Genomic DNA, 17,408 nt, shown 5'->3' with positions numbered 1-17,408 from the left:
ACAGTGGGAGTGGTATACACAGACATACATGTATATTTTAGCGCCATCCTACACGGTGGCTGTAACAGCTTATTGCTGAAGGAGCTGCTCAGGGCCTCCAGTCTCATGCAGGGGTGAGAGGTATTATTCATAATGGATATGAGCTTGGCTAACATCCTCCTCTCACCTACCTCCTTTATAGAGTCTACGGGGCTGGCCTGTACACATCTGGCCCTCTTCACCAGCCTATTAAGCTATTTTATTCATTATTCTTCTTTAATTCAAAAGAAGACTGAATCTGTTCTTTCAAACATGTTTAAACGTTTACATTGATTTTAAAAAGTCACACACAGAAAACATTTTACACGGGATACACTTGTTTTTCAAGACTGTGTGATCGAAACTTTGTTTTTCAACTATAACTGTGCAGTATTCAGGAGTGCACTCACTTCAGTCTTAATGTAATGACTTTTGAAACAACCAGGTTTTCTTCAGCTTGATCTGCTCTTGTTGGAAGAGAGTGGTGGGGCATAGCACAGTTTTTAATTCACAAGCTGTTGTCTAATACATCTATACCACTGAGACTTGATGAGGACAAATTGGGAGGGGCAGATCCCGTTTGATCTGCCAGTGAGTCACAATCTCACCTACATCGCTGCTTTAATTGCTAAAACTTTCAGAGATATCTAACAGATCAAAGCACAACAGCTTCCCCATCCACATGTTCCTCCTACAGTTTTTATGCCAACTGAAGAGGAGGGAAAAGAGGTTTCGAAGCTGGAGAGCAAAGTGTGATCTCAATGCTCATCTTTTTCCAGAGAGGATGATGAAGAAGATAATGCTAACAGGAAACATAAAGCTCTTGAGCCATTATTATGGCCCAAACTCAGTTCTGAGTAATACCATCATAGCCTATTCACATATACCTAAAACTGAATACAAAAACCTATTTTAAACCACCAGAGAGAACCACATCTCCGAATGTTTGGAAGGACGGAGCAATTCAAACGCACAAGGCAATTTCTCCAGTGAGACGACTGCAGGAAGAGGAGAAGCTGCTTGGGGAGCGAGCGACAGTCACACTTTGAAATGACGTGAGAATGAAAGAACGATGCATTTAGAGGGAAGACAGTCTGTGAAGGTCTCCTTAATTTAAAGGTCGTTTATCCCAGCGTATCATTTTCTGCCCATGAGAATAAATGTCAACATAATTATTGTGTGAAAGAAAATATTATGGAAAGCAAAACTGTATCAACCCGAAAATATAACTGGAAGTAAAATGATTTGATGGGGATTTGGATCGTTGGTTGCGATTTCGATAGCTGCAGATGTAACGTGGGAAAACATAAGAGACATAATGTGGCTAAAAAAGTAGACTGAAGCCACCCCTCATTTCTCTACTGTTTCCTATTTTTATTTCTGAGATGAAAAATGGGAAAACTGGTTTAGTGAGCTCTTGAAACATGTGCAAACATAGGTGGAAATGCAGCATATAAGGCAAAAGCAGAGACTGTGCAGTTCTAATGAGCTTGGAAGTCAATAATTGGAGCTTGGAAAGAAAAGTGACTGGACTTTGAAGTTTTGTTTTTTTGTTTTTTTTTTAAATGTTCAACCTCTCATCAGTTCAAAGTCACTATTGGGTATTGGACCACCTTCATTTTCCAACACAGCATAAACTCTTTGGGAGGTTTCTAGTAATTTGTAGTCCTCATGAATAGTTATCCAGGCTTGTTGAAGGACATTAAAAGCTCTTCCTTGGATGCTTGCTGCCTTTAGATTATCTTTTCCAGATGCTGTAGGATTTTTGTTTAAAATCTGGTTGCACTTTTGTGCACCACCACCACCAGCTGAAATGCAGCCCTGAACAATGACAGAGCCTCCATCATGCTTTACAGATGGCTGTAGATGTGCACTGCTGTGCCTCTTGCCTGACCTCCTCCGTACAAGCTGATGATAATTTGAACAAAAAAATCCAAATTTAGATTCATCACTCCATCAGACTGGTTGTTCCTGTTTTTCTGTTTAGTTTCTGTTTAATTTGGCATACCTCAGCCTTTTCTCCTTGTTTTGTTCCTTAAGCATATTCTAGTCAGCCACCCTTCCACTGAGATCGTTTCTGATGAGGCTTCAGTGAACAGTGGATGGATCTGCAGATGCATTTCTCAGGTCCTGTGTTGGGTTTTTTGCTTTTTTGCGTCAGAGATTCTTAGTAGCTGCATCCATGGTATGAACTTTAAAACCCTACATCGCCTCACTTTTGAGCTATTGTACTGGGTGTCCATGTTTTCTGCCCTGAGGGTCAAAAATGAGCATAAATAAAACCAACTGACTTGATTTTGGAATCACTTGTGTCATTCATCCTGAATTTGATCACAAATGTCAAGGAAAATTCTGTATGATTTCCAGCAGAAGGCATAAAAATAATTAGCATTGTTCCTGTACTGCACTCCAAAGCCTCTCAGTGCTGGAGTGTCACATGGTTGTCAAAGATACCAGCTGCTCTCCACTGAGCTTCGACCTTTGCTGCATAAAGATTAAGGTGGCAAGAAAAAAACAAAAGGACTTAAGGACTGCGATTAATGTTTGGAATACCAAAATCCAGCATCCAATAAACACTTAATTAGAAACACAGCAAGAGTTTGCAATGGAGTGTTTTCAGCAATATGTTTCCTCCACAGAGACCGAAGAGCAATTAGAGAAACACAAAACAAGGACAGCCTGGAATGAAAAAACAAAACAAAACAAATGTATTATTTACTAACAGTTCAATTTCAGAATCTGTTGAATGCAGGTTTGGTTGCAAATGGCAGCAAATTGTTGCTCAATTGTTGATCTGAGATCGGTGACAGGTGCATCATTACCTGTGCTTTAAACACACCAGGATTATAATGAACACAGACATGACCTGCAGGGTCAGGACACTCATCTACATCCACGCTCACGCCATATATAATATGTTGCACGCTGGTGAGTCATCCTCACTAATGAGGCATGTCTGATTCCTGAACGCAGATCCAGACTGATCAAATACTTTGAGCACATGCGGGAAACGGAGTCCACTAAGAACATGAGCCTCAGGTTGAATCATCACTCCTTCACTTTTCATGCTCAGAGGCGAGTATTCATTAGCAGTCAGTGCATTTATAGAAATTATAATAATAAGATCATGACCACATTAAGGACATATTTTTAATATTCTAGTATTCATAAACATGGCTTGCAGTAGTAAAAACAAACTGCCATTTTTACACATTGCACAGCACAACACAGCAGCACAAATCCAACAACCCTGATTCTGAAAAACAATGCTGTATAGACTGTTAATAAAAGCAGTGATTCCCAAACCTCATAAACCTATATTTCATTCACAACAGAAAACATATCAAATGTTTAAACTCAGAAAGTGTATCATTTTAAGAAAAATATAAGCTCACTTTTAAATTAAAGGCAGGAATGTCTCAAAAATGTTTTTTCAGGGCCATGTTTACCACTGTGTAGCATCCCTCCTACTTTCTTCAGCAGCCTGTAAACATCTGGGAACTGAGGAGAGCAGCTGCTGGATATTTGGGAGAGGTTGTCCCATTCTTGCCTGATAGAAAAGTCGAGCTGCTTAACGTGTGTTTTGTTTTATGATGTTCCAAATGTTTCAGTTGGTGAGAGGTCTGGACTGCAGGCAGGCCAGTTCATCACTCTTCTACTTCAAAGCCATGCTACTGTAATAAATGCAGTATGCAGTTTAGAATCTTCCTGCTGAAATATGCAAGGCCCTCCCTGAAAAATCATCTGGATGTTATATGCTGTATATGTTGCTTTAAAGCCAAATCCAGATGTGTAAGCTTCCAATTTCACAGGCACTGTAATGTACCTTCAGACTATCAGAGATGCAGGCTTTTGAGCTGAGCGTTGATGCTGGATAGTGCCTCTCCACTTTAGTCCAAGGGATGTAGTGTCCAACATTTTTCAAGAAGAATTTTAACTTTAACTTTTTAACTTTTCCTCAGAAACGGATTATTCTGTGCCCATGCAGTGATTTGAATGAATAACGTCTTTCTTTAATACAATACTACCCAAAGACCTGAAGATCTTTGGGTAGTATTGCACAGAGGGTGCACAGGGAACAAGACTCGACTTTTCCAGCCTTTTGTTGCTCTTGTCCCAGTTTTCTTAGATGTGTTGTTAGCATGAAATTCAAAATGAGCAAATATTCTTCATGAATCAGTAAAATATCTGAACTTAAACATTTGATATATGCAGTGTTGGGGAGTAACGGAATACATGTACCGCCGTTACGTATTTAAAATACAAAATATGAGTAACTGTATTCCGTTACAGTTACCGTTTAAAAAGGTGGTATTTAGAATACAGTTACTTTGTTGAAATAAATGGATTACACGGCGGTACTTCCCTGTTTCATATTGTGGCGGGTCAGGACTGTTTGGGTTTTGTTTGACAGCTACGTTCTGTTGTTCCAGGCGGCAGCGTTATGGTTGTCATGGTTACAGGGTGACGCTCACTCTTTGCGTGTTTCCTGGGTGAGAGAGCGCCTGTTGTTGTTGTGCTAAGCTAATAGGCAGAATGCTACAGGTATAGCTCTAAAGAATGTAGCATCATAGGCAGTGTAGTCCGTGCTGCAGGGAGAATGGACTGCCATACACGTTATGTGTCTGTGAGCGAGGAGGGAGAAAAAGGAAAAGTACGAGGAAAAGGAAAAAACGGGAGCTGGAAGCATGTAAATATAATAATAACCACTGCAGCCAAGAAGAGTGCCTGACGAGCCCAGTTGTAAGTAAGCTATTAAGACTCGACTGTACACCGTGTTCGTGTTTTCCTCCAAAAACAATAAGTTCTGTTGGAGCAGCCTTTCAACGCCTCTCTCTGTCTCTCGCTAGCAAAGTTGACCCAGACAACAAAGTAAAGCTAGTTTTCAGCTACGAGCCCGACACAGAACCCACCGTATTAGCCAGAGGTCCCTTTACTACGGTTCGGAGCCGCGGACCTTCAGTAACAGTAATAAATCACAGCAATAGTACATTCATGTAGTTGTAAACAGCATGATAATATATTAAGTAATCCAAAGTATTCAGAATACGTTACTCTCATTGAGTAACGTAACGGAATACGTTACAGAATACATTTTGGGGCATGTATTCTGTATTCTGTAATGGAATACATTTTAAAAGTAACCTTCCCAACACTGGATATATGTTCGGTATATTAACTCATATCAAATTAGATTTCACTCAGTGTTTTTTTATGCCATTCTACATTTAATCATTAGTTATTATTAATCTCTGGTTATATTTCACAGCTTGCTTTTCGCTCTGTATTCCTGCCCTTACTGCTGCCTTACTTTCTTCCTGTTAAGAGGGAGTTTTTCTTTTCCACTGTTACCAAGTGCTCGCTCAAAGGGGTTTGTTTTATTTTTGGGGTTTCTCTGTACTATTGTAGGGTCTTTACCTTAAAATATTAACCACCTTGAGGTGTCGTTGTGATTTGGCACTATATAAATAAAACAGAATTGAATTTAACTGAACTGAACCAAACTGAAATATTTATAAATATTTTTATATATATTGTATTGTATTTTACACTGCACTGACTGATCTGGCACCATTTGTTAACGCAACATTTGGCACCTTGTCTGTGCAAAAAAAAAGAGAAAGAGCTGAAAGATTCTAAAATGCAAAAGAGAACTCAAAGAGATGTTTTAGCTCATACCAGCACTGTGCTTCACTTCTCTCAGATATTCCTTCATGGAGGACGGGTTAATCAGATAAATTAGGACAAATAACTGCTGGATTGCAGTTCACAAACACTTAAGAAGAACCTATGCTGGCATCCTGAAGTCTAAAATGTGGGAGGCAAACTGGTGTGTGTGGTTTAAAAAAAGTGAAAGCTGTAATTATTGGTGCTATTGTACAATATATTCTGCCCAAGTTTGAAAGATTAATTGTGTGTGCGTGCGTGTGTGAATGACCAGGGGAGGTTTGTTCTTACTTCTCCTGGCGAGTCTGCTCAGCTGTGGTTTCCATGGCACACTCGAGTGAGCTTTGAAGTGAATGAAGCTGATTGGTTGTCTCCTTCAGCAAGAAGCGGGTCACAAACTGCTCCAAGTGGGTGGACTCCTGATAATCCTGTCAATCAAGGCGATTAGAGGAGGACAAGTTAGAGTAGGAGGCATGGTGAAGGAGGGCCGAACGAGGAGAGCTGTGACACGTTTCACATGCCAGCCGGGAGTCACTCGACGCCCAGACCTCCTCTGCTAATTAAAAGATGCCCACGAGATCATTCATTTAGAAAAGATTACACAACAGTGCTGCTGGAAAGAGAGGAGAAGAAAGAAGCAGATGTCAAACCTTTGGTCTTCTTATTAACTTATTTAATAAAAGAATCCCTGTTAGCTGTGTTTGATCCACCACACTAGACTGATGTCAGCAATGTGTCAGTCGACGTCGAGTTAAATGTAGGATGGAGAGCTTAACCTGAGTCGAGTTTAACGACAGAGTGTTCTACAAAGTGAAAAGTGAGTTCTCCCACTTAACATTAAACAACGTTACAACTCATTCTTTGTTTATGTCATGATTTAAATGGAGAATTCTGTCCATGAACAAAAGCTTTCAGCTAATATTTTATTAATGTTGTTGACAGGTGCCCCCAGTTTACAGATACACTTGAGTTCAGCACCTCTAGTTCACTTATGGCATGGGCAAATGCCTTGATGTGGTAACTGTAAATGCATGTGGATGATATTCTGTAAGGTAAACCCAACTTGACTCAGTTGAAAAAGCTGCAAATGTGGGTAGTTCAAATATTTGTTTCTATCTGAGATCAGTCATTTTTATTTGAATAAATCTTTTTTTGGCTCTTTGGATCCAGGATCCGTGTTCACAAAGAAGCAAAAAAATCTAAACAGGAGGTGACGGCACAGAAAATGACAGGAGGTGATTTAATAGGAACTGAACTGCTGGTATGTGTGTGTCAATACTGATATACAGTTAGATCCATCATTTGTTGGACAAAAACTCTTTTTTGTTGTTGTTTTGCCTCTGTACACTGACATTCTGATTGTGTGCTTTAATTCAAGAGGTTTTGCAAAAAAAGAATTACCAGTTTTATACACTAGACTTCATTTTCAGAGGTTCAAAAATAACTGGAGAAACTAATATATTTGTGTTCTAAATATAAAGATTTTAATCCTTGGATGAAAATTGTTTGCAGTCAATGTCTGCTCTGCTGGCCCTTTAATGCAGCCACCTTTAGTTTAGATGTCTGGGTCTCTCTTTCAGTTTTGTCTTCAGTAACTGAAAGCTTCTCTGTTGGGTTGATATCAGGTGACTATCTTGGTCACTGAAGAATATCCCATTTCTGCAGTATTGAGAAGTATGACTTTAAAGAATTAAATGTGTTATTTTTGCGGCTTTATAGCTGTAAACAAACAGCATCAATCACCACCTCTTAATGATGCATCCTTTCTTCGGATTGGTGTAACAGGTGTTTGCCTGCAGTTATTTATGGGAAATAACATGTTTTCATTTCTATTATGTTGAGATAAAGAGATTAGTAGCATGCATGAGCTGTGGCTTGTCCTTTTTGGCTCTGTAATGGAAATGTGACTAATGGGAGATCTGAGAACGCCAGCTGGGCGTCCTCCCAGGAGCATGCTGATTTTCAGCATGTAGCTTTGGACACATTCTGGGAAAATCAAACATGCCTTCCTATTGTCTGTACATCTTCTAAATTTAATCAAAAGGTTCCTGTGTTACTCCAATTGACACAACTTATCTCAAATGTCACATCCACTGAGTCTTAACCCACTCACTGTGAAAAAAACCCACACACATATGATTGTGATGTCTGATATTTAGCAAACAAAAACGTATAAAGGAAATTATCATTAGATACATTTATTTTATTGTAAAATAAAATTAAAAATTAGTGGCCTTTGCCAGTACTATGAATGCAGCTTATAGCCATTTGCCAAGATAAAGCTCTATTTTAACATGCAGGTATAAATAGTTCTAATTTATTATATCTAATTTTTGTTGTTACCACCATGTCTGCATGCCTAAGCGCACTGAGTTGGACTGACTGATTCTTATATAGCGCTTTCCTCCTCTCCCAGAGCACTCAGTGCCACACTCACCCATTCACACACTTTCTTCTATGATTTTCAGTGTTTCCAAGCTAACGTTCACACACATTGATATTCTAATGGATGCATCGGGTTAGTATCTTGCTCAAGGATACTTGGCATGCAGACTGTGATTGAACCACTAACCCTCCAATCTAACCTGCCAATCAGTAGACAACCTGCTCTAATTCCTGGGCTACAGCCACTTGTCACGGTCCTTGGTTTTTTCGACCCAGTGTTTTGAATTTCCTGTGTTTTTGTCATTTTGAATTATGTATTAAGTCCTCAGTGTCAGTCTTTAGTTATTCTATAGGGTAATGTTCCTTGTATACCTTATTTAGTAATTTTCCCTCTGTGTAGCGGACCCCTGTGTCTCCCTCTGTGTGTCTAAGCCTATGTTCACACTGCAGGCGCATCAAATCCGACTTTTTTGATCCTATGTGACCCATATCCGATCATGGTATGACGGTGTGAACAGCACAAATCCGATATTTTCAAATCCGATCTGGGTCACTTTCCTATGTGGTACTGAATCTGATACATATCTGATGTTTTAGAAAGTGACTGCTGTTTGAATGTTCATGTCGCAGCAAATCCGTCTTTTACGTCACTGACACAAGACAGACGCCAATTATCAGCGCCGGAGAAGACATCGCGAACGCTTCCTGGCCATCCAGTGAAACTGTTGGGAAGACAACGTTGGAGAAATGTGAACATTTTATTTGTACTGTATAATCTGCAGATTCTGACAGACATTTCCAACTATCCTTTGAAGCACCGCTCCTCTCTAAAACAGCAATAAGGGTCATTATTAGGCCATATGAAAATAACAAAATAACTTTATAACTTAAAGCAAAATTGGGAAACGTAAAGTCCGAAACGAGTGTTTATATTAACAGCCATCAGTCAAACAATACTGTTTGGTCTGGGTCTAAACAGCGCGTTGTGTGTGACGTCTTCTTTTGCGCATGCGGGCGGGTTTGAGCGTTCACACTAGAGCACGTTTGCTGTCACATTTTATTTGTAGTGTGAACAAGCAGACAAAAAAATCGGATTTGATCAAAACAAATGGAATTGAGCATTAAGACCTGCAGTGTGAACGTAGCCTAAGTGGATATAGTGATGTGAGTATTGAGCTTTGTTCCCACTCCTTGTGTTCTGTGTTTCCTCATCCCGTCATGTGCTCCTCCATGTTCTTTCTCGCTCCAGGCTGTCTCTGTGTACTTCCTGTTTTACTTTGAAGGTCTGTGTCTCATGTAAGTGTATTCTGCTTTGCTTCCTTGTCTCGTCAGTTCTGATTTCTCCCAGCTGTGTTTCCCTCCTGTTTCCTGTTTCCTGATTGTCCCTGTGAATATGGTTGTATCCCAATTCAGGGTCTGCAGCCTTAAAGGCCGCATTTTAAGGCCGATTACGTCACCGCGATGCGACGAAGGCTGTCCCAATTCGAAGGCTGCTCGAAATGCGACCCTCAAATGCGTCCTTCATTTCCCTGAATTTTAAGGACGTGGCGGTGTATTTTCTCCTTCATTTCTGTCAAACAAAGCTGTATGAAACGTTTCCAGCTGTTAGTATCATGGTTGCTAGGCAACCTGGGCAGCGCAACGGAGGCTAGACCGTCCCATTTCATAAGCCTCGCACTTCCGGCCTTAGCTGTCTTTAAGTACGCGGCCCTTGAGGATCGTTGAGGCTGCGTACTTTGAGGCTGCGTACTTTAAGGCTGCAGACCCTGAATTGGGATACAGCCTATATAAGCCTTGTGTTTTCTCCTGCTGGTTGCTGGTTTGTCGGTGATGTCTCCCTGTGTTTCTCTGCATGTTATCCTGTGAGTTTTAGATTCAGCTCCATGTGTTTAGGTTTTCCCTGTTTAATTATTTCTTAGTCCCTGTCCTCGCCGTCTCCATTTAAATAAACTCACTCCTCATACCAACCTCTGACTGCACTGTGGTCCTCACTTTACCTCCACACGGCCTGCCTCGTCAGCCGTGACGCCACCCATGTGATTGGCTGATTAGATATTGAGTTGAACGTGTGTAATAAAATTGCTGATGACTATACAGACACACACACCCACACACACACACGCATATTTGGCAAGATTGTTACACCAAAGAAACAGTTGACAAACACAAATTTTCTTACTTTTTTATGCTACGTTTATAATAATAAAAGTGCATTTAAAATATCTGTTATGTCAGTAGCTTCATCAAGACGACCTCCCTGATTGAAAGAGCCCAAAAAACAGTGTAATGTCTTAACTTATTTTGTTTTAATAAGAACTGGAATTTGCATTATATCTGAAATGCAGAAATCATTGTGAAAAAGAAAAACACGCTTTCAAGAGAATTTCAAAAACATCAATGTCCAGAAGAGATGTGAATATTAACACAGGAAACATCATTACTATTCGAATCCAGTGTTCCTGTGTATGTTCCCCCCGATTACATTCATTTATAGCATCTTACCTTCTTTGTTTTGTCCATCGCCTTCAGGATGGACATGTTCAGGTCTTCTAAGGCAGCAAGAACGTTCTCGTATTCACCGAGGTGCTGGGAGAAGTACTCTTCGTAAAGATAATAGGAAAAACCAAACCAAAAAACATTTTGTGAGTCAGACAACTGGGACAGGGCTGTAGGTGTTTTGTTGAAGAAGCACTGGTGTGACACCTCACTCGCACTGCCTTAGGGGTTTGGTCTGGGAGCATGTGACCATGTCTAACATCTTACTTTCCTATCTTTACTTTTCTGTCTGTATTTAAAAGACTCAACTTACCACAGAGTTCATCCGTGTCCAAGTTGCTGTAAAAGAAGAAAATGACAGGTATTTAAATTAAAAACAGACATCTCCAGGGACAGAGGTACCTTTTTCCTGCAAAGATCTTTTTGACACAGTCTTTGCTTTGATGAATCAATGTGATGACAGATAGAACTGAGTAAAATATGCAATGAGTAACAGAATAATTTTGGTGTTTTGGCCTCCAGAGGCATGAGTGAGAGACAAATTGGCCAAATGGGGAGTTTCAGAAATGTTGGCTGTTTCTAATAAATGTTCATGCATGGATGCCTTTCTGGGTGGTCTGAGTATTTTTGTTCCTGAAAGAGAGAGCCCAAAAGAGAAAAGAAGTGGAACAAAGGAGAGGTGACGAAGTGAAGAGAATATTAGGCACTGTATCAGCACTACAACTATCTTCAGACGACACAAAAAACACATCTTATTTCTTGTTCTAGTCATTGATACCAGGGGATTTCACTTGTTTAAACCGCATTTCATGCAAGCCGTGGCTGTTGTTTGCAAGACGAGAGTGCTGCAATCAATGACCCAAACAGGAGAAAACACTTACAAACAGCTGAGAACAGAGAGAGGAACCAGAAGTCAGACAACTAAGTAACGGACCATTAGCCTCTCTCCTGTTTTGCTTGAAGCCTGGTTGCTCTGACACTGAAGGTACATTACCATTGCCCTGAAGATTCGTTACCTTTATAAATAAATAAAACAGCCTTGAAATACTGTAAATACAGTTAATTCCATATCAATAATCTGCCATCCATACATGCAGCATGCTGTGTATGCCTGTTTAAATCCACTGTATTGAATAATGTCAGTGTTCGACATGGACCTGAGCAGGTTTAACAGCCTGTCAGGGAGACCTTACAATCTGGTTACTCGTTTTTTAATCAATATAGGATTCAACCAGAGACTTCCAATTGACTTCCTTACAACTTTGTCATCTGCCTCCTCCTGTGTTCATTTCACAGGTGGAGGCACATATTAACATGGAGTCTGGTAAAGATAATAGGAAACTGGACTCCTCTGCAGGTCAACAGTATGCATTTTTTCTTTTTTTGTTGTTGATATTTTCTTGAATACATATCTGATACAATCTATATAATAAAACTAAATATCATTAATTGAGTTCTGCTGAGCTCTGCTTAGGAATAAAGGGACATTTTAGGTCTCTATTCTCATTACAAATATCACATCAAATCAACACACTCACGAAAATATTAAGGAAGTAGACAGACGTTTAGATGGTGATGACTGTAGGAGCAAGTGGTGACAAAGCCAGATAATTTCTTCTTGCTTTTCAAATGGCCAAATAATTTCTTTTCTTTTTGTTAAGTCACCCCTATCATTGGCTTATCTTGTTGAGGCCATGTAAAAGTATACGATGAGGACTTAGGCACTAATGACCTCTTAACTAATTACACCTTGCTGTTGCTGCAGATCAGAAGATGCATACACTTTGGGTATAAAGGGATGAACATGGTCAGCAACAATAATCAGGTAGGCTGTGGTGGTTAAATGATGCTCAGCTGGTGCTTAGGAGGCTGAAATGTACCAAGAAAATATCCCTAACAACATTAAACCACTACCTTCTGCTTGAACTGCTGATACAAGGCTGATACAATGCTTTCATGTTATATAATCAACATGCCTAAAAAGTTGCTGTCATGTGATTGGTTGTGTGTATATAATAAATTTAGTTAGTAACTATATTCTGATTTTATCCTTTTAGAAATGTTTATAAAAATCAATTAAACTTCAGTTTTGATGCCTCTGTGCTGAGTCTGCAAAAAACCTTTCTGAAAAAAATGAAATTCAGTTGTTAGTAAGTTTAACTTTTGCTCTGTGAGTGGATGCACAACCCTTCAAAAGGCTCTATAACTGGTTAGGTGAGGAGACCAGACTTACTGATCGCTGTGGCCTCCCCAGAGCTTGTTTTTTCTTTTGTCCACTTGCAGTTTATGTGAGTTTGGACACCAAAACACTGAAACTGTTTAACATATTGATTTAAATGTAAATTTTCCAAGGTGATTGTTGTGTGATGTAACGCCGAGTGCAAATCCTGCATTCTTATAATTGTTGTGATGATGTGATGAGCTGCAGCAGCTATTTATTTAGAGAGAGAATCAACCTGTATCAAACCACTTGAGTCAGAGCGTTTAATTTTCTGGTTGTTTAATTACACCAATGAAGTATTTAACATGATTGACACACTGTGTGGAGTGAACAGAGATATTTTAATAAGCTTCCTGATAAGCGTACTCATTAAGCAGTGTTAATAGAATTAACACTGTTTGCTTCGGGTGACATAGACAAAAACAACCATCCTGTGACTATTACTCTATCAACAGACACTAGGGCCCAGTGTGTAAACTACAAGCCCCACAACATACAGAACAAGTTCCTTTACATTGTGTAGTTTTAAGCCAGCTCTTTGTTTATAACAGCTGGCTGAATGCTCAACAGCTGCTTGCTTTAAAGCTTACAAAAGTCTCTTTCTAGTGTTTTTAGACCACTGATGCAGACCCTGCATCTGATTAATGTGAGGCACACCAAAGAAAACTTAACTAATAGCTTTCACAGAATGAAGTTTCTCCTTGTGAAGCACTTTTTGAAGAACTATTTTCAACCTGATTCAGACTGCAGATCTTTATTAGTACACATAATCATCATTATTTTTCAATGTCTAACGTCAAACTGAGGGCCAGGTGAGGTGGTTTATTCAAAGTGGTAATTCATCACAAAAAATACTGAGTGCTCTCAAGTCTTTGACATCTCTATTAGAAAATATATTTCTATTGAAATAAATCACTAACATCACTTCTTCTGTTGTGAATACCTGCAGTTTAGTTTCATAAAACCAAATGTCCAGCAGTGTTGATTCAGTGCACAACAGAGTCAGTGGCTAAAAGTGGCGCTCTGTGTGAAACCGCTAACGCTAACGCAAACGCTAACCATAAATTCTCCATTTCTTTGGCAGGTAATGAAAGGTAAACCAAATAATAATGTGTGATTATATACTGGTTGTACACGTTGATAGATGATACAGTTACTCTATATTATACTGTGTATATTTATGACAGCACTTGTTACCTTGTTTGTGCACATGCTAATTGAAGCGTGGCACAGAAGCTAGCATGGCTTTACACTTTTATTTCTCTTCTGTTATGACTATCTAAACATTAGATCAATAACAGATGCTTTTACTAACCTAACCATGTTCTACATCACTCTACAATAACACACATATATTTAGTTCTACTTGTTTCCTTTATATAAAACTTTGATCGGGGACTTTAGGGTTAAGGATGCCAGTGTTATATAGCTGGAAGACAGAGATTAGAAATAGACTTACATACTAATCTAAGCTTTGTCAAAATGGCACTAAAAGGTTTGTTCACCTGCTAAATGCCTCTCAGACAGAAACAGTGCTTCAGTGCTGCACTGCTATTATATAACTGAAACTAGCAGCTATTTCTAAATATCTTGTGGCTCAGCGGGTCATTTGCTCACAAATGCCTTCAGTGTAATCACAGAGGAGTGACTGTATAAGTATTATCTGTATCCTGATTAGGACTGATGCAGGAGCTGGTTCACATTATAATGTCTGCAGGGAGCATAAGTAATGTGGTTTCTCATGTGTGTAATTTAAAAGAATTGGTGTGAACTAAAAAGCAGAAAAATCAGTGCAAATCGGTCGACAGTAAAGTGTCAGTGTGTCTTTGGCTTCCTCTCACCGTTAGGTGTTTGGGACATTGTGAATATAAAGGGAACATTGCACATCAGTGCCTGATTTTCAAAAGTAGATGATCTGTATTTACACACGTTGTGCTTCCACCTCCAGCTGAGTCTTGCAGAACAAAGCTGCAGGTCAGGAGGAAAAGAGGAAGACCACAGAGAAGGTTCACAGGTGTAGTGAGGGAGGACATTGGGATCATCATTAATGATGATTTAGGCCTCATTGTGATGCATTAATGGTTTCCCTGATTGAAAGGTGACTTATAATACACAAGTATTTGGAAACCATGTTAGACACTAGCCTGATATTTGAGAGTAATAATAATAATAATAATAATGGATTGCATTTATATAGTGCTTTTCAAGACCCTCAAAGCGCTTTACAATTCCACTATTCATTCACTCTCGCATTCATACACTGGTACACACTGACATGGTGTACAAGAAAAGCATGCAGAAGCTCACTTTATTTCTCTACTTGTGGCAGTCTCTCAGGGCGAAACAAAAATCTGCTAAGGTATTACCATCAAAAAAATCTTTTTGAAAGCAGTAGACTAAATTCAAAATGACCTCTCAAAGCCTCAGTGGGAAAGCTCCAATAACAAATTTTACCAGCCATTTCATTTATATTGTTGTATTATTTTAGTTAGTTCACAAAATAATTTGAGCAAGTAAATCTCTTCTTACTTTTAAAAAGATGAATGTTATTAAAAAGGAAAACACAACAATATCGTTCAGAATTTTGAAACCGATTACTCTCGCCCCTTACCTCTCCTCATCTGAATGGAATAAACTGATAAGAAGGTAAAGCGAGTCTTACTCTGTGTTATGGGTATCGATCGTGTGAAAGAGCTCCTTCAGTTCCTCAGCTGTCAGGACTCCGTCAGAGAAGTAGGATTTGAATTCATCAAAGGACAGCTTTCCATCATCTGGGGGTAAAGAACAAATCTTCTCAGGATGGCTTCTTTCTCAACACTTTAAAAGATCGTGAATTTGGTTTGTGTTTGCAAGACATCAGACTATAAGAAAATGTGTCCAAAAAAATGTAAAAATTAAACTGGTGGATCATTTTGTTATAAAACTGATAAGATGACATTAATAAAGAATATTTGTCTTGAGCTGGTTTGACCTGAGGTGTCTTTAGATGTTAAAAATTATACCAGTAAAACATGGCATCAAGTTTAAACATCAGATTCTCTTTCACATCAAACGAGGAGTATAATATAATATAACATAACATAACAAAATAAACCAGCAAAGGTACATTGATCTTGTTTTTATTATCCCTCTCTCCATATATAAAGCAGGTCATCACCATTTGTTCCACTAGACTAACATTATATCAAACAGTCAGTCATTTTTTATGATTTGAGGCTCTGCAATTATGAACAGAATAAAAGTAGTATGAAATATTCATGAGCTGAAAATAAACACAATTTCAAAACAGAGCGCTCCAAACTGAACGCCCTCCGGCGAAAACAAAGACCAACGACATCTCTTTTTTCACGCAGCTCTGGCTCCAGTGGTGTCTTTTTGTTTTTGTGACACAGTGTGGCCCATCTTCAAATTGTCACTGCTGACCTGATCTGGAGGAAATGTGTAGCATATTTCTATAGCTGCTGTGAGGGAACACAATCACATGCCCAAAAATAGAGCCTACAGTGAGTCACTGTCAGTGCATTCAGAAATACGCTCGGAGCAGGTTTAGCATGTGATGCTCCTTGTGCAACAATAAAAACAAATGTGGGATGACTTCTATTGCTGCATGACAAGGCTTCAAATCATACATGGCGTGGGATGGATATTTAGTAGATGATGGAGCATGTCATGCCATGTGAACAATACTGATTTGCTATTTTTGGTCATTTCTGCTAAATTCAACTGGACTGCATTTATGTTGTTTACACTACAAGCCGCAGTCACACATTCATGCAGACTTTTAATGGGTAGATATAACAAATATACTAATGACATGAGGGGCAAATGGGTCAGCAACTTGTCCAAGAACACTTCTACATGCTGCCGGGAGGAGTTGGGGATCAAACCATCAACCTCCTGCTACAAACTGAGGCCCCAAATTAAAAATATATGCAGGTCAAAGAAAGACAACTAAATATAGAGGTCTGTTAATTTGTCGATATGTTATATGACTTATAGGAAACTTGATTCTACTATTTTCCTTTTTAACATTTTAAAACAAACAGCTGTTTCCAGAAATGGGTGCTAATGTTTACTTGTTTATTGCAAAGTACACCCACCAGGTTATCGCTGATGGGCGTTATAGGATGGACATAGCGGCAGTTTTTCGTGATGTCCCCTTCTGAACCCTCGACATGAACATTTTGGCCATTTCCAGCTTGTTTCTATGAAACTGTCAAACAGGGTGAATCTCAGACATCGTGGCTACTGCACTCATGAGTCCTCAGTCACACAGACCAGTCGGGAAATCCCTGGGAAACATCAGTTGCTAGAAAAAAATGTGTATTGCCCGACCAACTGGCAAGTGGCTGCAGGTAGTCACTGGGTGAAAGTGGTTACAAAGAGGTATACAGTATTGTATCAAAAACAGTGGGATTTGTTTGGGCGCTTGTAGGTTCTCATGGTTACGTGTAGTCTGCATGGAAGACGCAGGCTTGTCTGCAATGCAACTCGCCAAGCAGTCGTGAAACTTGAAAAAGAGTGACCCAGACTACTCGCCTTCAACATAAAAGCTGCACCTTTTGAAACGTGTTGGTTGCATCAATTAAGAGCAGCTTTTAATTTGAAAAGCAAATGTAAT

The 17,408-nt window shown here is 39.3% G+C and overlaps 1 protein-coding gene across 2 annotated transcripts in view; it reads right to left on the bottom strand.

The window, feature by feature from the left end:
* necab1 (N-terminal EF-hand calcium binding protein 1) overlaps positions 1 to 17,408 on the bottom strand; it is a 39,200-nt gene that overhangs the window by 16,726 nt on the left and 5,066 nt on the right. For both annotated transcript variants that reach the window (XM_085149387.1, XM_085149388.1), the window contains exons 3-6: positions 15,450 to 15,558; positions 10,880 to 10,905; positions 10,573 to 10,670; positions 5,977 to 6,113 (exon numbers count right to left, since the gene is read on the bottom strand). In XM_085149387.1, coding sequence (XP_085005513.1) covers positions 5,977 to 6,113; positions 10,573 to 10,670; positions 10,880 to 10,905; positions 15,450 to 15,558 — 370 coding nt within the window. The remainder of the gene's footprint in view (positions 1 to 5,976; positions 6,114 to 10,572; positions 10,671 to 10,879; positions 10,906 to 15,449; positions 15,559 to 17,408) is intronic.

The sequence above is a fragment of the Neolamprologus multifasciatus genome, chromosome 22 (assembly GCF_963576455.1).
Source record: "Neolamprologus multifasciatus chromosome 22, fNeoMul1.2, whole genome shotgun sequence".
In the NCBI taxonomy this organism is placed as follows: domain Eukaryota; kingdom Metazoa; phylum Chordata; class Actinopteri; order Cichliformes; family Cichlidae; genus Neolamprologus; species Neolamprologus multifasciatus.
This window is presented reverse-complemented; position numbering and strand designations above follow the sequence as displayed.